Consider the following 19,693-nt stretch of genomic DNA (forward strand, 5'->3'; position numbering starts at 1 on the left):
CCCAGGTGCCCCCTCCCCAGCAAAGGTCGGGACAATTCCAGGACCAGTTAGTGGTTTTGTGCCAATGGATCTCAGTTTGTGTGGGTGGCAGGAGGCCCGAGTATGAAGCCCTGGATTCTAGGCTGGACACTTCCTCTAGGCTACAAAGGGGTCTCTAGTTGCCTTCGCCTTTGTGGCTGTCTCGGTGTAAGTTTATAAGGAATAAGTACTAGTGTACCATTAGCCATGTAGGTGGGTAGGAGCCAAGCAAGCTGAGCACCAGAAATTGGTCAGCCATGGAAGCGGTAGTATTGAGTCTGATAGGCCCCCAACATGTCAAGACACCATAGCATACAGAAAGCAAAGAAACGTGATTAACACAAAGAGAAATGGCAACAGGTGCCCATAGAGATGAACGCAGGAACTCAACAGCACCTTGACTGACAGCTGGAAATGAGGGCAGGGCTACACTGATGGAGAGACACCACAACTCAGTTTATTTGGACAGAAACAGCAACTAAGAACCAACAAGCACACAACAGCAATGAATCTAGTGCACACAGCACTGCAGGTGAGTCTTGGCCACACAAGTAAAAGAAGCCAGACATCGCAGAGTCCAATATGAGATCCCGGGCACATGTCCAGGAGCCAGCACGACTGGTCTCCAGGATTCACATTTGAATTGATGCTGTCCATGGGAGGGAGGAGGATGGGAGGGCTGGAAACTTTGGGGTGATACTGTCTACATAACAGAGGGACTGGGGCCACGCTGTCTATTTTTTAAAGTTCACTGGCCCAAAGGCCTCAGATCAAGCACTCTGTCCTAACTGAACTTCATCTTGACCATAGATCAACACTGGAAGCAAGCAGACAAAAGGACAGCTGAAGGGCTTGGGGAGAAGATGGCGCTTTATTTTCCTTTTCTGGCTTCTGGGTGTGTGTGGGGATGGCCTGTCAGGAACATCCAGCCATTCACTTTTTCTGACCCAGAAGAGAAGAACACAGCAGCCCTGTACAGTGTGCCACTGTGACCTTGCCCCGATCTCTACTGTTGCCTGCAAATCTTGTGGTTGGAGCCACATATGCAATGTGATAGTAGAGCTCACATTTGACAGGTGTGTCTGCTGCCTTCCTCACCGAGGCTTGTGTTCCCCTTGGCTCCCAGGTTCTGGAACGAATTTCCCCACCAGGGTTATCTTACAATGTCCTGAGGACTCCAGTGTGGGGTCTAGTGACCCAGTCAGTCAGCGACATGAGGGCAGATTGAAACATGGCAGATGGGGTCCTTGACACCCTTAGGACTCTAGAGGAGGCCTAGAACATCCAGGGTTCAGAACCCAGTCCTCTGCATGCCCTTCATGTACACACGAATATCCTGGGGTCTCCAACTCAGAGTTCCTTTCCCAGCAGCACCCTGAGATGCCCAGCTGCTCTGTGTTTAAATGCAGGTTTGCCTGCAGGTACAGGTAAAGACCCTTTGGCATACCTCTGTCCTGACATCATTCAGCTGGAATGGGCAAGCAGTACCATGGGTTGGCAGCTGCACCTACTGGGAGCTTGGTGTGTTGGTTCCAGTTCATTAAGTTCTTCATTTCTTCAGTCCCCAGAACTATCCCAACAGGGACCTCAGCTTCAGGGCCTAGGACAAGCTGGCTGAGGGTGCAGGGCCCAGCTCTGCCAAACCCACTTGGCTGGTGAGGACAGCGGAGAGGTGACCACAGCACAGGATGATTTCTTGGGTGTCTCCCATGTTCTGCCTTTCACCCTGTGGAATCTCATAGAGGTAGGCACAGCAGGTACTTCTCCTACCCCATCACTGGGGATTCTCCAGGTTGTCTGGTGCTATCTTGGGAAAGGGAAGAGGAGCCCCTCAGGTCTTCCCTACACTTTAAGTGCAAGGCAGACTGGGTCTATGGCTCTCAAGACGATGAGTTAGAGAGCCTGGCTTGCTTAGAAGTGCTTGGCAGTCTACTCTACTCCGTAACATTGTAGGAGCTTCCCACCACTCCTGCTGGCCTAGAGAGTCCCAGGTCTTGTACAAGATGTGCTCAAGGGAACTGTGGCCTCACCACAGGACTAGGATGAGAAGTCCTACCTTCAATCTTTTAATCCCAGAGAAGCAGAAACATAGAGGGGTATCAAGAGAGATCCGTGAGGGGACCTACAGCCCAGGGCCTGGACGTTATTTGGCTCCCTCACAACCTTGAGACTCCCAATGCTCTTGCCCTCCTGGGGTTGCTGGTCCCTAGGAAGTACTCACTATGGACCCTTGTGCCCTTGAGGTGGATGCAGGGCTTGTGTGGGGCTTCAGCCTTGTTGTGAGGGCCTGCACTGGTTCTCTTGTGAGTGGGGCCCATCCACATAGCACAGTGCTCTGCTTCTTACCCATTCACCCCAATCTAAACAAAACAGAACCTGCCTGGGCTCAGCCCTGATACTGTAAGTCAGAGAGCAGCCCAGTCTGGAGGGTTGAGGGGAGCACATCAGGGGGTAGGGAGAGGATGTGGCCAGCAGAGGCACAGTGGGAGTTTCCTAGGTCTGATGAATCCCCCGGGGCTCTGGTTGCTGAAGAGGGATGAATTCTTATGGCCCCACAAGAAAACTGAGACCAACATTGGATCATTCTCTGAGACACAGATGGGTGTGTGCTGTCTGTAGGCCAGGGGGGTGACTGTCACCTGCTCTAGAGAAATTTAAACAGGGGCTCAGACTGTAACTCTGCCCTGTGCCAGCCCTCAGCCAGCTCCAACCAGGCCCATGGCTGGACTAGAACCAGCACCAGCTCTAGGTCTGGAGAAGCAGCATTTCTCTCCTAGGTGTTTCATGTCAGGTTTGGAAGATGGGAGTAACTGACAAGTAGCATGACCCTACAGAGAGCAGGGAGCTGGGCCAAGCAGGCCTGTCCACTGCCGTGTCCCTAGATCATACCAGCCAGCCAGGGGGGCAGGAAGAGGCCCACAGTGCCCAGCAGGCAGACAATGATGAACATCCATAGGAAGATTCGGTCAATGACCATGGCCACGTACTTCCAGTCTTCCTTCACCTGCAAACACAGACATGGGTCACTCTAGCTCTCAGAGCCCATGGGCAGCCAAAGAAACTTCTGGAACCTGGAACTAGGAGTCACAGTTTCTGCATATCCCATCAGACACACATCTGCACATGCCCCTGTGGGCAGTGACAAGTGCAGAAGGAGAATTGTAACTGTCCAGCTACGGTCAGAGAATCTGCTGGGGCAGAGCAGCTGCTGCAGGACACAGAAGGAGACTAAGGGGTGGACTGGGAATCTACGGAGCCCATATCTGAGGCTGAATATGTGGGGTTTCTTTGAATTTGAACTCACTGGAGCTTTCTGGTAGTTCACACTGCCACAAGAGACTTGGGGTTCATGTTGTACCCCAGCTGGTCCTACCTGCTGAGCAGGCTGCCTAAGCTCAAAGGGAGGCTGATTGGGCATACTTTGGACAACACACAGGGCTCATGACTTCAGGGTGGAGTTTGTCTTAAGTTTGCTAAAGCTGGGTAGCAATATGGAGGTTGAGTCTACCTTCCTATAGTGCAGATGTCAAAAGTGGGGGCTGGAGAGATGGATCAGTGGTTAAAGAGTACTGGCTGTTCTTCAAGAGGTCTTGGGTTTGATTCCCATCAACCATATGGTGACTCACAACCATCCATAATGCCAGTTTCAGGAGATCTGACACCCTCTTCTGGCATCTGCTGGACCCAGGTATGCATGCAGTGCAGACATACATGTAATCAAAACACCCATACACATAACATAAAATTAAATTAACTTAAAAAAAATGGATCCTAGAGAGATGTCAGCCATGTGTCCTAGACCAGAAGGTAAGGGCAAAGAAAGTACTGGGTAATGGATTGACCACTAAGGCCATCCCATAGTGGCTAAAAGCAAGGGCTAGGTCTGCACTCACCCCCTGGCCTGGTCCTGACTATCCATGCCACCTCTCCTATGGGCAGGTGTCCATGTGCTGCACAGCCAGCCTGAGCAGGCACTGGGTGGAAGCAATGATGCCAGATGTCCCATGAAGGGAGGAGGGTCGGGGACAGAGGAAGAACAGTGGTAACACACACACATAAAGCTCAATGCGTATGTCCACCATCTGCGGCCACCAGTCCTCACTGGACTATGCTATACCACATGGTGGCCATAGGTACAAATGACTACTGGCTCTGTCTATGGTTCCTCTGGATCCCACAATGTGAACTCTTTCTGCCAGGGGCTGATGCAAGGCAGCCAGCTACTTCAAGTTGTTTCCAGAAGCAAAAACTCAGGGGTTTGATGCCTGGGTCTGACTAGGCCTGGGAATTAGCAATGCATGGAAGACTGTTCTGTGTGCAGTTCTGGCCTGGTGCTTCAGACAGGGTGGCTGTCACACCACTGTCCTGTGAATACGTCACCAGGCTAGAAGGGTCTACAATAACCCCAAGACTTGACCAGAGCTACACTGGGACACAGTCTGTGCACATGTAAGCAGCAGGGAGTAAGCCATGGTAAGCAGACCTCAAGTCAACTGAGGAACACTTGGCCTGAGCTAGGGAAGAGTGTGTGCGGTTGCCTCAGTTTCAAGGGCATCTACCCTGAGTTTTCAAAGCAATCACAGGTGTCCTGATGGTTTAAGCCAAAAGTAAGTAGCCATGTTCACTTAGAAAACTCAGAACAAATAGGTCTTTGCTAAATAAAAAGCCCCTCAAGGGCTCCTCAGAGTAAATAGCTGCTTGGTGTCCCTCTGTCCTTTCCTGTGCCTGGGACCAAACCTCCGAAGATGAAACACCACAACCATGACCAAAACCCTGCTGTCCTGTTCCTATTAAGTCAGCAAGCTTCCCAGGCCCAGAACCAGGTCAGGCAGCTGCAGCAGGCCAATGGAGATGGAAGAGGTCACGAGCTCCAGCTACAGGACTATGCTGGGAATGCACTGGTTTCAAGAGGATTTCAATTAAACTTGCCACATCCATCCTCCCTCAGTGGCCTCACTCCAGTTCATCCCTGGATCTCCTTCTCTATCCCAGAGCAACAACAAGACACAGCCCCAGAATCAAAATTTCCCTGCAGACAGGTCTCTGAGGTACAGAATGTTCCAGAGACTCCAGAATGGCTTCATGAGTCCCTGAGACTCGGTGGGGTGACTCTGGAGCAGAGACCCACTCCTGGGATGTAGGGCACCAACCCTCTTTCTTTCCAGGGCTTAGCAGCTCCAGAAGACAAGCCACAGACATCTGGAAGTAGACAACAGGCAAGCCCCAGGCTGGGTAGGAAGATGAGAAGAAAGCCAGCAAAACCAACATCCCAGGAGGGACAGTGGCAAATGCCAGCTCAGGGCAAGGTCAATGTAAGGACAGATGCCACAGACATTTCAGCCGACACAGCAGAGACAAAGGTCAACTAGGACAGGACTTCCCCTGATGACCTCTTCACCCAACCTCTGACTGAAACTTGGCAGAGTCAGATTTGGGAAGCAACTTGCTAAGCACCAGGAGTGTAACAGGAATCTTAAAGAGTTCTTGTTAATAAAATCAAACCTAAGCCAGGTATTGGGGTGAATGCTGGAAGATTAGAGAGGCAGAACAAGCCACAGCTACCAGTTCCTCAGCTGAGCCTGTTTCCTCAGACTGGAAACTTCTGTGTCTTCATCCAAATGGGTTTCAGCTGAACTGTGCTGCTAGAAGCCTAAAAGCTTAACCAGCCAAATGCTGCTAGTTTCTGGTCTTCATGCCTTATATATCTTTCTCTTTCTGCTGTCACTCCCTGGGATTAAAGGCTCCTTTCTGGGATAAAAGACGAGATTCACCATGCTTTTGGCTGTATCCTTGTGGCCTTGAACTCACAGAGATCCAGACAAATTTCTGCCTCTGGAATGCTAGGATTAAGGGTGTGAGTGCCACCATTTTCTAACCTCTGTATCTAGTGGCTATCTGTTCTCTGACCCCAGATAAATTTATTAGGGTGCACAATACTTTGGGGAACACAATACCACCACACCAGGAGTCCTGCATCTCAGCCCAGACCCTCGTCCTAGAGACCCTTATGTGTTACAGACAGATAAATGTGAAAGGGAAGATGAACCCACAGTGCCCTGGTGGCGAGGTCAGACAGAGCTGGCACCACTGCTCAGCCCAACTGCTCACCAGAGCTGCACTCTGTGGAAAGTGCAGGAGCACTTGGGTCAGGAGACCAACACCTATAGAGGGATATGATCATTCTTTTCTTTTCTTTTCTTTTTCTTTCTTTCTTTCTTTTTTTTTTTTTTTTTTTGTTGTTGTTTTTTGTTTTCGAGACAGGGTTTCTCTGTGTAGCTTTGCACCTTTCCAGGAACTCGCTTTGTAGACCAGGCTGGCCTCGAACTCACAGAGATCCGCCTGGCTCTGCCTCCCGAGTGCTGGGATTACAGGCGTGCACCACCACCGCCCAGCATGATCATTCTTTTCAGGCCTCTGTAGCATCAAAGCTTGGTTGGAACATAAAGAACACATGGGGGTAGGCTGGCTGAGCACTGGCCATCTGTGTCTCCAGGTTCCTGAGGGCCAATGAAGTGTGGTAGTATATGTCCTCATCCCACAACCCTCCAAAGAACTAATAGGGTGGGAGTGGGGTGCAGCTCCTGGCAGCCCCATTCTCTTCTCTACGCCCTCTCTATGCCTAGGGTTCAAAGGACCACCTTTCACCAGGTAGAAGCTCAAGGGAGACTTGTTCTTAGGGTTACAGGTCGGCAGCAGCAGCAGCAGTCCCATAGAATTTCGAGGACGGCCAGTGTGGGCCCTTGCCTGTCACTAGGCATGGCTGGGCAAGAGCTGCAAGGAGCCAGCAGCAGCCTGAAGATGTCAAAGGAAGACCTTGCAGTGTTAGAACAACAGTGCTAGAAACAGCCTCTCAAGCCACCGCTTGCCAGGGCTGCTAAGTCCTGGAACCTGGCAGCAGCACCTCAGTTTACTCCCCACCAATGAGAGGGCTTTGCTTAACCCCAGCTTGCCCTAGGCAGAGACTCTGCAACCTCAAGTTGTGCAGCTTTTGTCTGGGGCCTTGGTTTCTGGACCGTATATGGGAAACACCAGACATTTCATCTTATCTGGGCCAGGGACACCTCCCATGCATAGCCACTGGCAAGGACTTACCGAGAAATCTGTGTCTTCTGCCTTGAGGTGGTCTGCAATGTACTGGACACCCTCTACTGCCCGTGTCAGGGCTGGCGACAGGGGTAGGTGTTGAGGGGGTACTTTGGTGCCTCGGGCCTTGAGCACAGTGACTGGAGACACAGGCGATGGTTCCTTGCACGTGCATTTGCATGGAGAGGCCTGGTCTGACAGCGGAAGCTGAGATGGACAGGCCTTCAGGGAGGCTGGGGAGCCAGTGGGCTGGCTGTCAGCCAGGGAGACAGCTCCATCCCGGGAAACACAGTACTGGATACTCCGAGACCGGCAGCGGATGCCACCCTCTGGTGCTTCTTGGGAGCTGGACACATGCTGGACACTTAGGGACCTGGCTTTGACAAGCATTGGGACCCTAGTGCTGTTGGGTGGGTGACAGGGGCCAGGTGATGGACAAGGACTGGTCTTCTCAACCTCTGATGTCTGCAAATCAGGGGCCTTGCCGGAGGGTGACTTGCATGTAGGCTGGGCCTCGACTGGTGTGTCCAGAGGGTTATGGAAAGATGGGGAGGGTGACAGGCCTTGGTTTTGGATGTCACTGAAGATGCCAGGCTCGCCCTCAGGCTCTGGCCAGAAACGAGGAGCATTGGCCATCTTGTGCATGGACTCAATAAGTCTCCGGCAGTTGTCTTTGACCACTGATGGGCGCTTCATGAAGAGGAGGCGAGGCACGATGTCCAGGAAGACTCTGCGCACCCAGGCAGGCATGGTATGTGTGCGTGGTGAGCGGTGGTGTACGTTGAGCACAAAGACTGTGATGACAATGGAGAGAGTGACAAAGATCATTGTGAAGAGCAAGTACTCGCCGATGAGTGGGATAACCAGCGAGGTGGACGGGATGATCTCGGTGATGAGCAGGAGGAAGACCGTGAGTGAGAGCAGCACCGAGATGCACAGTGTGACCTTCTCACCACACTCAGAGGGCAGGTAGAAGACCAGCACGGTGAGACAGGAGATGAGCAGGCATGGGATGATGAGGTTGATGGTGTAGAACAGTGGCAGCCGGCGGATGATGAAGGCATAGGTGATGTCAGGGTAGATCTCAGCACAGCATTCATACTTCCTGGTGTTGTAGGTGCCAACGGCATCTACAATGACCCACTCTCCACTTTCCCAGAAGTCCAGCTGGTCCACACGGCTATGCATGCTCACCAAGTCGATCTTGGCCTTGTCATAGGTCCAGGACCCAAACTTCATGGTACAGTTCTGCTGGTCAAAGGGGAAGAAGGTGACATCAATACTGCAGGAGCTCTTATAGATGGCTGGGGGTGTCCACTGTACCCGCCCATCATAGAACAGGTGGGCTTTGGTCAGGTGGGTGACTGCAAAGTCCCCGTCTGCACTGTCAGGAAGAGAGAGAGAGAGAGAGAGCGCAGTGAGGTCTGCCCATCCCTACACACACCCATGAACAATCTTGCATGGTAAGGCTCACAGCCTAACCAACAACCCCCACCAGCCACATGCAGAGTGCAGGATTATGGGTAGTGGTGATGTGGTCTGGGACATCACTCACCTGTGTGCTTCAGTTTATCACCCTTGAGTCAAGGTGGCATGTGGTCCAGAGAACACGGGGTAAATGGTGCCCGCACCAGTGAGCAGAGTTAGTGTTACAGCTCTTATCCATTACTATTATGAGGGATACAGGGGTGGGCCCAAACTCCTGGCTTCTCTCCTAAGTTCCCACTGCCCCATGAATTTGCATTTGTACCTCCTCCATGCAAAGGGGCCTGGATCATCTCTGTGTCTTTGTAGATTGAGACACTATGGGAGTTTCTCCTTGGCTTCCACTGGTTACCACCTGAGCATCTCATACACCGAGGGAAGGTGCAGGTGCCTGTCGTCTTCAGTTCAAGAGCTAATAGCTGGATCCTGCTATGGATATCCCAAAGGTCCCTGTAGGATCATACCAAGCCCATTGTGTATGCAGTATGTGTCCACAAGGACAGGGCAAGTGGGTCCACAGGCCTGATCCAGAATGGGTGCCTGCTAGGCCCAGGAGCACAGGGGTGGGACAAGCAGGATTTCTTCCTCATCATCCATGAAAAAGGAGGTCTCACACCAAGCAGCTTCTCATAGGTCACTGGTGAAAGGATAATCTTGCTGGAGGCTAGTGGGCCTCTCTACCCATCTCGTCCATATGGAGGACCCTGGGTATGAAAATGACAGTGTGGAGCTGCCCAAAGTACCTCCCAGGACAAATACCCCTCTGAATTCCCTCTGGACTGGACCCTCACTCAGGATGGATCAGTTCTGACCTTCTGCCACTGGAGACTGAGAAGGTGCCTTCCTTTCTACTTGCCCTAAGAATTTGGAGGCCACTTCTCTGCAGGCCATGGCACACAGGCTGGATGAGGACTCCACTCGAGCTACTTCCCTCAGTCAGGCTCTAATGTCTGACTGTTGGCATCCTGCCTCTCTTTCTCTCTGCCTTGAGGGATGTTTGCCAGGTTGGGCAGTGAAACATGGGCCTGCTGTCCTTCAAGCCCCTCCTCTTGATCAGAGTTCCAGCCTTGTCCTCTGGGCTTCACAAACAGTGATGCTATGCCTTGTTTTACCCATTACTGAAACTTGACACTGGAAAGCAGACTCCATGAACCCTTTCTTACCCTGCTTACTTCCACAACCCTACCCAGAACTGCTCAATTTCCTGTTTGCCTCGTGAAACCTGAGTGGCTGTGCGCCACTCTTTAGGCCTTGGCTTCTCTATAGGCCCAGACCACTCACTCTGGCCCTGGATTAGCATTCACAGACTGTCAGACTCAGCAGCAATGCACTAACACTTTTGGGCAAACCCTGCAAGCTTCAGCTCAGAAACACTAATGGGAAACCTCGATTTATAGTTAATGAGCTCTCTGAAGTCTGATTAAACCCCTCACTAATGGCACCAGCAGGCATCACTTTGGTCTCACCACTCATAAAACAGTGTAGCCCTGAGTCACAGGCTCCAGAACCTTCTGTTTTCCCAAGTGTCCAGACCCCTCTGTCTATTCCTTCTCCCACCTCCATTCATAGGCTCAGCTCATTGGTTAGTGCCCTTCAAGGTTCTTAGACAGAGAAATCTAGGTCCCCTGAATTTCATCAGCCAACTGGCCCTGCTCCCCTGACCAGCTTCTCAGGTCCTGACCAGGGCCCATGGTGGCCACCTGGGACCCTTAGTGGCCCTTCCTATGATAACCAGTCACCTGTAGCACCATCCACAAGGTCCAGAAGACCTGAGCCTCCCCTGATGTCAGTTGGTGCCAACCCTGGACCCTCCTGCATGTTAACTTATCCTGGGTCAATGCCATTGGTTTTTCTCCTGCACAGCCATGCTGCATGTGGAAAAGTCTGGAAAAGCTGCTTGCTACATGCACTCTAATAATGCTCCTGGCTGCACAATGCACAGTGCACAGCCTGGCCTCTACAGAAGCTGAGGTTCCCTCCGGGTACACGGGGAGTGGATCTTGCGGCACATTTCGGGCTGTGTGGAATCAGGCTTGGGTTTGTTCCCTCCTTGCAGTCCCATCTCTCCAAAAATCAAAGCCTCAACACCCCAAGCACAAATTTAAATTCCCCCATGGCAAGTGAGTGAATCCTCTGCTTTGCAAACATTCTGCAGGGCAGGCAGGAAAGGCTGCAACCAGCTGGCAGACAGGGGCCCTCAGGGCTCACTTGAATTAGTGGCTCCCATCTGCAGCCTAGGCTACTGGGTCTAGGCTTCCCACCCTTCAGACAAACTGGGGACTCAGCAGTCCTAGCTCAGGCTATTTTGGCTCCATCTGCCTCCAACTGTACTGCTCACCACTCTTGCTCTCTCCAGTCTGACCCGGGCCCCCTTGAGACTTTCAGAGCACCTAAACCTATGTGGATGGATCCCTCTGAGGTTGCTGTGGTGCTTGTGTTTGCAGACAGGTCTCAAGTGCACTCTGAGGAAGAAGGTCTCTGAGAGTGGCAGTGCGGCTCATCTCTATCAAATTCTGGCTCTGCTTCCATACGATACTCCCACAAAGCCCCAATTAACAGCACAGTCCACAGGGCTCAGCACTCTGAGTAGTAGTTCTAGATGCTTTGTTCTTCTCATAGTGCCAAGAATAAGGTAGTCAGATCATGCTGTCCCAGGGACCACTGGCAGCCCAGCCATGCACCGGGACAGCAGGTTCCTCAAATGAACTGCCAGCATTTCACTGCCAAGGCTGCTGATGCAGGGTGAAGATGATGGGTCCTCAGTTTCCAGTTCTGCACCTTATAGCCCCCAGGAAACCAGAGGAAGTACGAGCATTTGGGTCCTACAGCCATCCAATGTAAGTTAGTTTGGGACTCAATGAGCTGGCCAGTAGCTAGGGGAGGGTGGGTCCCAGATTTTACCTCTTTCTAAGAGGCTCCACCAATGAGACTGCAATTCAGAGGCAAGGGAGACCATCTGTTTGACCCGTACCTGGCTGAGCTTCTGGGTTTCCAGGAGAGGGAGTCCCAAGTCAACAAAAGAGTAGAGATTCCCCCTGTCCAGCAGTGGGACCAACCATCTGGCTAGCAGCTGCTGATTGCTGCTAGAAATGGCCTTCCTCCCTGTCAGCACAGGGTCCTTTCAACCTTCACCAGCTCCAAGTACTGTTTGGATAGATCTCAAGTGCTTATCCCAGTCCCACAGAAAAGGGGTCCTGCCCATTTTGCATGTATACTAGCAGGCAGGAGAGAGACAAAGGTGACCTGGGAGGGGTGGGGATTTCTGAGTGCCTGTCCTCGGGAACTTGGTCCTGGGCTGTTCATTGGCTCCACCTACTCCTCTGCCTACCCAATACCACCCAGGGAATACATGTCCTTCCTTGCCATGGGTCCAATGGGCTCCCCGGAGTAGATTCAGTACTTGATCCTACGGTTCAAGGGTGGAACAAGCAGAGTGTAGGCCCCAGAGAGGCCCAGTAGCTAGAAGGGGCTCAAGGTTCAACTGGATAGCTACAGAAGACAGACAGCCTTTCTGAGGTTAGAGCAGGAGTCATAGACCTTGACGTTCCCTGCCATCTGCTTACTCTTCGCCCACCCTTAACACGTTTTGGGAAAACACCCGCAGCTCTTTCTAAAAGCCAAGGATGTGGCTAGTACCCCACTTAATGAAAGAGAAAAGAGAATCCCAGTCATTCTTAATCAAATAGGAGCATTTGTAGGTCAGACGGGCACCCCAGCGCCTGGAGGGGTCTGTGGACAGATGGCTGGGACTAGGGGATAGAAGGGCTTGTGTTTGCTTTGTCTGTAAGCACTGTGGGGGCTGCTACCCACCCAGACCCTGAGGGAGGAGAGCATCACCCCGAGTAGACTCAGCTCAGAAAGCAGCTATTCCTAGCTCAGGTCTTTGTAAGGGTCCCCAGAAAAAAACTAGTGTGAGGATGCCCACCTCCTCCTTCTTGTCACCTCTGACTGCATTTGTCTCCGTGCAGACTTTGGCTTCCAGAGCTGAGCCAGGGTGTGAACTGAGCTTGAGAGCCGGAATTGCCCACTGGCTCACTGCCCAGTGCGGGGCACAGCGTGCAGGTGGAACCAAGAAGAGCAGAGACACGGCTTTGAGAGCAGCCACTTCTGCACCCTTTGCCTACAAAGTCCCTGCATTATTTGTCCTCCAGACTGTGATTTGTGCCTGGCAAGGGTTAAGGAAACCTGTCTGGGATGGGACCTGCAGTCACTGCCAGGAGAGGGTGTCCAACCCATTCTCTGCCCTCAGGAGAAGAAGTAGAAGACCTCTTCAGGGTGGGTACCCCAGTGCCGGTGGACTTCCACTTCATTTGCCTAGCTCCTCTTTGCCCCCAGCAGCTTCCTTGCTGGGCTGGAGCCTAATCTCATGTAACCTCACCTAACCTCACCACGTGCCAGGGCCCACGGGACTTACTTGTTATAGAGGACGATGTCGGGCCTCCAGATGAGCTCAGAGGGGATGCGGATGGAGGTAACATTCTCGTAGTCTCCAGGGTCCCAGCGCAGCTTGTAGTCATGCCACTCCTGAGTGGGAGTGGAGAGCCATGTGAGAGGGAGTTATGGGGCAGAGGGTAGAGGCGGGGAAGCCCTCCCCACTCACCTGCTTCACCCACACATTTGTCGTCATCATCTGGTTCTTCTCATCCTAGGGCACAAGCGAGAAAGGAGCTTGAGGTACCCCTCAGTAGCAGATATGTTCCTGCCTAGGTCTACTTATCCATAGCTGGCCATAGGCATGGACAAGCCAGGGCTGAACTTCAGGAGCGAAGGAGTGCCTCAGCCCTGCAGGCAACCTAGACATGGGGGATAAACTCAGCTCTAAATGGACCCCAGGCCCCTTGTAGGCTGAGTGTCCTTCCCAGAAATCTGTCAGCCATGTCCACCCACATTCCTTCCTCTGCAGAAAAGATCCATGTGCTGCTGCTATTCCTATGACCATCAAAGCCACTGGTTAGGGAGATCTTGACAAAATTATCCCCCAGGGCCAAGGTGGATGTCATGGAGAGATTCTGGTGGCTTCACCTCAAGGTCACCATGTAACAACCTCTCAGGCTGAGAAGATCTAGGCCATAGACTACTCTGTGTGGTCTCTTACAGCTACCGCCCCAATCTACCTGTCCTCCTTATGCTTTTATTTCCTCTCTGTGCCATAGGAATGGGCCCATCTATTGCATTCTTGGTGAGGAACAGCAGGTTGGAGACCCATGTTCTGAACAGTCAATTCCTAAAACAGACAGGACCCTTCTGGAGAACAAGCAGGCCCTGGCGTAGGCACTGGGGTCTGTGGGGACAGAACGGCAGCCATAGCCGTACCTTCTAGCCACTCAGCACTCAGGAGGGGCCTGAGACCTCATGCCCACAGTCTGTGAAAGAGCATGGGCCTTATCAGAGGCCACCTGGTACTGGGCAGTATGTGTCCCAATCTAGACCAACATTTTCTGTCATCAGCCTAAGCATGACAAACAGGCTCCTCCAGGGACCTAACCAAGGAGATCCCAGGACATCCAGCAAGAAAGTGTCTTGCCCAGAACAGGACATGTGTGTACGACCCCTACCCCACAAAAATCACTATAGACTACCAAGTGTGAGAAGACTGCACCCCCTGAATGCCATGCCCCAGGCTTGGGTCCTCTCCAGTGCAGTCACCTAGGAAGGGGGCCTGAGTGAGCCCCCTTCCTGGAAGGACTCTGAAGAGAAGGTGGGATGCAGAGCACAGTCCATCATCTGCTGTTTCCTCATGTTGCCTGCATGAACCAGTCTGCAGTAACCTCATCCCTGCATGACCTGGACCTATACCCAAGGAAGCTGGAAGTGGAAGACTGCTTGCTTCATCTCATAGGGCCTCCAGAGTCATCAGAACAAACTTGGCTGTGATTGGGCTGGGTCTTCCTGCCTTCCAGCCCCATGTGGCCATCACCTTCCAGGGGCCCTTGGATCCCATGGATGTTACAGAGCTCTGGAGCACATTTCACAAGGACTCAGCATTGGGTTAAGAAATTACTGGGGATTCAGTAGCCTTCTTTGCAGCTTACACTGGGGTATGAACTGAAGCAAGGCACACAGTCTCCCTTACTGGATGTAGACCCCAGAGAAGGCATCTGTAGTAGATATAGTAGCTCACCAAGGGACACAGGCAGGTCAAGCACTTGGATGGGACACCTGGATTCCAGGCCCTAGTGTAAGAAAGAAGAGTAGGCCAGACACAAGGCAGACCTTTCTACAGTGTGGCCATGAAATTGCAACATGTACAGTGCCAGCCTAAAGCCAACATTTCCCTGTGTAGCAAAGGGTTAGGTGCCTGGCAGAGTGTGGGGTGAACCTTTGGGACACACTCCAACCAGGCCCAGGAGCTATCTGTATGCATGTGTATACATGTTCACACGTGGCCTTAGCTAGATCCAGGGTAGAAGTCAGACCTGGCCAGGACCCTTATAGAAATGTTCGTGCTGGGTGTGCTCTGAGCCTCAATGTCTCCGAAGGCAGAGAGACTGAGACTGGGCTTGACAGGCTTAGGCTGGCCTAGTGGTAGCAGACCTAGAGCCCTGAGCTGCCACCAGCAGCTGCCTTTGCCAGCCACCACTTTGTAACAGTGTTTGCAAACCTCAGCAAGGCTGAGGGGCCTGTACATCTTGCACTGTCCTTGATGTCCCTCAGCCCCAGGGACACTGCAGGAACCATTCAGGGGTCAAACGCTAGGCCCTCCTGAGAATGAAAGTCTGAGTGGCCAGCTCTGAGTAGGGCCAACTGGCAAGGTTCTCAGTGTCCAATCCCAGCAAGCCAGATCCCTGGGATATAGTTGCTTTTAGCTCACATCAGGCAAGCCCATGGAAAGGCTGGGAATCACATGTTCGGTGCCAGCCTTGATCAAACACTTTCCTGGTAGCAGACTGTGGGGTAGATCTTTAGGATACTGGGGCTGGGGTATGAACTCAAGCAAGGCATGCAGTCTCCTTTCTGTCCTCCCTTCTGTCCCTCCCAGAAGGCTCTGCAGGGACAGCTCTCTCCTCAGATCCAGGCTCTGTCCCTGAACCCAGCAAAACCTAGTATGGAGACCCTAAGCTTACTAAATCAGGTGGCCTTTGGCTGCCCACTAGTAAGGTTACACCTTCCCAAATAATTCCTCCAGCCAGGACAGAACCCATGCTGAGGCTCTGCATGAAGGGCAGAACCTTGAGTGGTACAGAAACTCAGGTGTGCACCAACCCCTGGCTGGGTTCCCCAAAGCCTGGTCCTACCCCATAAGTAGCAGCTAAGCCTGGCCAAGAAAGGTTGGGTGCTAACAGCATTTCACATAAGGCCAGCCTCCTATAGTATACTTCTTGAGGCCAATACCTTGTCTCTGGTGCTTCCTCTAGGACTCCTTGGGCCCCAGACCATGCAGCAGGGCCTAGCTACTGCCTAGCTCACAAATGTCTTCCCAGAAGTCTTCCTGGACTCTTACTAGGAAAATGAACACATCCAGGTAACTAGGTTCTGACTGCGATTCACCCAAGCCCTATTTTCCACACTGGTTGGTACTCCGTGGCCTCTGGGATCTACCTGAGATCAATGTGCCCCCAGTGAACCATAGTGTCCACACAGGGTGGCACAACCAAAGTTCCCCCAGCCTAGCTGCTAAAGAGCAGGGCATTGGTCCTCCTATACCCATAGAAGCCTTTTGTGTTCTTTACTCCCAAAGGTGTAGGAGACATCGCCACTAGCTTTCTATGGAACAGGTCTGGAGCCACAAAGCCCACCTCCCTCCCCCAGTGCTGAGACCTGCTGAAGCTCATGACGACATTTTTCTGTCAACCTTGGTTGGACCCAGCCACATGGAGTCTCAGGGTGACCCGATCGTCCTATACAACATCAGGCCATCACCACACCTACCACATCAATGAGTTGAGCAATGGACAGGCCGAAGCGTACAAGGACCACATCTGAGATGTTGGCTACTGGTCGAGACCACTTGTTGTAGCCAGAGAAGAGTCTCTTTAGGAGCCGCTCCTCCGCATGGGCCCGGGTCTCTATGTGACCACTAGCTGTGGGGAAGGCAGGAGGTTAGGGACAGGAGACACAAAGGCTGCCCCTCTAGCCCCATGTCATTACAGTCCTTCCTCCCTTCAGGTTCCTCTTACACATCACCTTCCACCTCAGGGCCCCTGGGCATGCTACCTTGATTTCCCCGACTCCCCTCAAGGAAGCCTTTCCAGTGTCCCCAGAATGGGTCAGACCCTCCTGTACTTCACAAGGAAAATGGGGCAATGGACAGTGAACACTGAATTGCATACCGCTTCCCTGCAGACAATCACTTTGGATGGAAGTGCCCTATCTCCAGTGACCGGCAGAGACAAAGGACATGCATGAGGTGACAGCAGCATGGGGAGGGGGCAGAAGTGCGTGGGACAGCGAGGGTGGTGGGGATGAAAGAAAGAGGACTGGGCACTGCTCCTCATGAATGCAGGAAGCTTGAGCCACTGCCCACAGGGGTGGCCCTGCAGCCTGGGCTTCTAGTGTCCACCCTGACGATGAATGCAGACCCTCAGGGCCACTGGCACCTGGTGTTCAGGGCAGATACAAGATGCCCTGGAGAAGCTCCACACTGCTGCCTGAAGGGGGTGGTCCCTCATTCCACCAGCCAGCAGCCCATCTGTGTCCTCTCCATCGGCCCCCCACGTGGCTAGGGGGCCTCCCTGCCTACATTTGCTGAGTTGCTGCATCAAAGAGGGGGTTGGGAAGAGGGAGGGGAGCCTCTGCTGTCTGCTGGATTCTGCTTACCTGAGAGCTGCAGGAACTCCTCAGGAGGGGGCTCCTAGAGTACCCCCACAGCCTCATTCTTCCAGATACCTTGGACTAGTAAGGTACAGCCTCACTGCTCAGCGAGGAGGCCAGGGATTAAATAACTGCCGGAAGCCCCTGAATGAGTTAGGGTGAAAGGTGTCCCCTTGAAGAATAAGAGGTAGAGGAAGCCGGGGGTGGGGTAGGGTGGGGGCAGAAAGGTAAGGTGGGAGCTCCAGGGGCAGAAGCATATCCTTGAAGCCAGGAGCAGACATGGGGGCGGTCTGCTGCGAAATTTGGCAGGATGGAACCTCCCTCCCAGGTGGACTCCACCTCTATCTTAGTTGGAGGTTCTGGTTTCAGCTCGGAAATGCAGCCAAATCCCCCCCCCCCCCCCCCCCCCTCCCCTCCCCTCAAACCCTCTCTCCCAGCATTTGGCGGCTGATTCCTTCCTCACTGGCTCAGCTAGCACCGCAGGACGTCGGAGCTGTAGTGGGTGGAGGAGTCTGACTATCCCGTTGCGCGCACCCGAGGCTTGGCACAGCAGCCCGGGGCCTCCTCTCCCCTGGCCCCGGGGTCCCAGGTGCCAAGACCCGGGAGAAAAAAAGCCCATCCTGCGTTTCGTAACTTACCAGGCAAGAGGCCGACCCCTAAGAGCAGCAGCAGCAGCAGTAGTAGTAGCAGCGGCAGCGGCGGCGCCCGGGGAGCCCCGAGCTCCATGGCGCACCGAGTGGGCTCTAGATGCGGGCGGCTCCCGGCTGTGCCGCGCCTCCGCTCCGAGACCCGCGCGCGCCCAACTTCATGCCCCGCGCCCCGGCCGCTGGTCCCCAAGCCGAGCTCCACAGCTTGTCCCGCGGGGCGCAGCGGCGGGGCGGGAGCTAGAGGTTGTGGGCTCCGCAGCGTGGCCCCGCCCGGACCTGCTGCTGCCTCCAGCCGCCGGAGAGAGGGGAGGAGGGGGAGGGACGGGAGGGAGAAGGAAGCGGGCGGGAGGAGGGGGAGGACCGGGCCCCGAGGGTAGGTGGAGGCCATGCTCGGCCCCGCGCGGGGGTAAAGTTTCCTTGTACTCCTGGGGCTCGCGACGTGCCGGGTGGGGTTGGGGATCCCCGGGTCATCCCAGCAAGCCCAGCTCCTTCAGGAAACAAGCCCCCAACCCTGGTCTCCAGCCCTAACCCCGCCAGCCGGCTGGACGCGCATTCAGGGACTGTGTACGAGAGGAGGGCACCCTGCTTAGCTCTGGCTAACTCCATCACTCCACCTTGCCTTAGCGTGACTGTTTGCAGTTTGGAAATAGCAAGTCTCTCTCTCGTCTCCTTCCCTAGCCCAGCGTTGAGGAAAGAACCCACCCTCCATCAGCCTGCCGCCCTCCTCCTCCACTGCAAGCCCAAGAAGCCTCCAGCAGCGCCCAGGCCCAGCGCTGCCCTTCTAGTGAGAAGAACCTGGTGCTCTCAGGACCAGCCCAGTCCACCTTTGTCCTTTCTTGGCGTGCATGTTCTCTCCCCTCACTCCACCCTCGCCGGCCCGGTGGACTGTGCTGGCACGAAAGCAGCTCCCCATCCCAACTCTGTGGGCAGCGAGCTACTGACTAGAGAGGACAGGTGCTTGGAGAAAAACTGATGGGTGCTGGGGGTGGCCCTGAGGGATGTCACTAACAAGGTGCACGGTTGCTGTGGTTCCTAGGGAGGAGGGCCCGCCTGAGCATCAGGTGCTGGGAGGAGGGCCTGTGGTTTGTGGGCCTGAGTTTCCCAAAGAAGCCCCCCCCCTGTCCCACCCCAAAAGCCAGATGTGCCCAACCTTGCCTTGTCCCAGAGACTCTGAAGCCGGCTCTGAGCCCCCAGACTGGAGACAATCCTGAAGTTGAAGGGAAGAAGGTGCTGTCTCTGTGCCTGTAGTACATGCCCCTCTGTCCCCAGGCATGGTAGCTCTGAGGTTGACTGGCCCTCTGCATCCATAACCAATACAGGGCCAGTTTCCACAGCCCAGCTCCTGCTCCCACGCCTGTCCTCCTCTTTCCCATCTCTCCACCCTGCCCCACCTGCCCTGTCTGCCCCGCCAACAGTAGTGTACCCAGCTCTCTTGCCCTGGTGAATACATGTCACACACCCACTCTGAGACTTTCAGACTCCTCCAGGTCACAGGAGCCATCTGCCCATACTTTGTGAACAGAGCCTTCCAAAATAATCTCTTCCTAGGCAGACCACCTCAGCAGTGACCATTGTTCCCCAACTGTGCCTCCCTAGATGCTGGCCCAAGAATGAGGATGTGTAGGTACGCCAGACTCCCACAGTACCCTCCAAGGCCAATTCTTACCATACCTATGTCTTACCTAAAAGGAAATGGGTGCAAAAAGATT

General features: G+C 53.7%; 1 protein-coding gene across 2 annotated transcripts; it reads right to left on the reverse strand.

Annotated features, from left to right (window-relative positions):
* Positions 1 to 450: 450 nt before the first annotated feature.
* On the reverse strand, positions 451 to 18,303 carry Chrna4 (cholinergic receptor nicotinic alpha 4 subunit). 2 transcript variants are annotated; one of them, XM_036186504.1, is made up of 6 exons: positions 17,976 to 18,303; positions 16,456 to 16,607; positions 13,187 to 13,231; positions 13,001 to 13,110; positions 7,111 to 8,485; positions 451 to 3,022 (listed from the first exon to the last, which is right to left on the reverse strand). In XM_036186504.1, the coding sequence occupies exons 1-6, from the start codon at positions 18,061 to 18,063 to the stop codon at positions 2,897 to 2,899; spliced, it is 1,896 nt and encodes a 631-aa protein (XP_036042397.1). In that variant the 5' UTR covers positions 18,064 to 18,303; the 3' UTR covers positions 451 to 2,896. The 2 variants fall into 2 exon arrangements, with proteins under 2 accessions (XP_036042397.1, XP_036042398.1); XM_036186505.1 differs by lacking the exons at positions 13,187 to 13,231; positions 16,456 to 16,607; positions 17,976 to 18,303 and having other exon boundaries at positions 7,111 to 8,349; positions 13,001 to 13,062.
* Between the last annotated feature and the right edge of the window lie 1,390 nt (positions 18,304 to 19,693).

Source organism: Onychomys torridus, chromosome 4 (genome assembly GCF_903995425.1).
Source record: "Onychomys torridus chromosome 4, mOncTor1.1, whole genome shotgun sequence".
Taxonomy (NCBI): Eukaryota; Metazoa; Chordata; class Mammalia; order Rodentia; family Cricetidae; genus Onychomys; species Onychomys torridus.

What these genes read in the sequence shown, in the direction of transcription:
- Chrna4 (XM_036186504.1), bottom strand. Translation starts at nt 18,063, where the DNA reads ATGGAGCTCGGGGCTCCCCGGGCGCCGCCGCTGCCGCTGCTACTACTA. An exon ending in TTGCTCAACTCATTGATGTG is followed by an intron (nt 13,232 to 16,455) that starts GTAGGTGTGGTG and finishes CTTGTGCCCTAG; the next exon opens with GATGAGAAGAACCAGATGAT. An exon ending in CAAATGTGTGGGTGAAGCAG is followed by an intron (nt 13,111 to 13,186) that starts GTGAGTGGGGAG and finishes ACTCCCACTCAG; the next exon opens with GAGTGGCATGACTACAAGCT.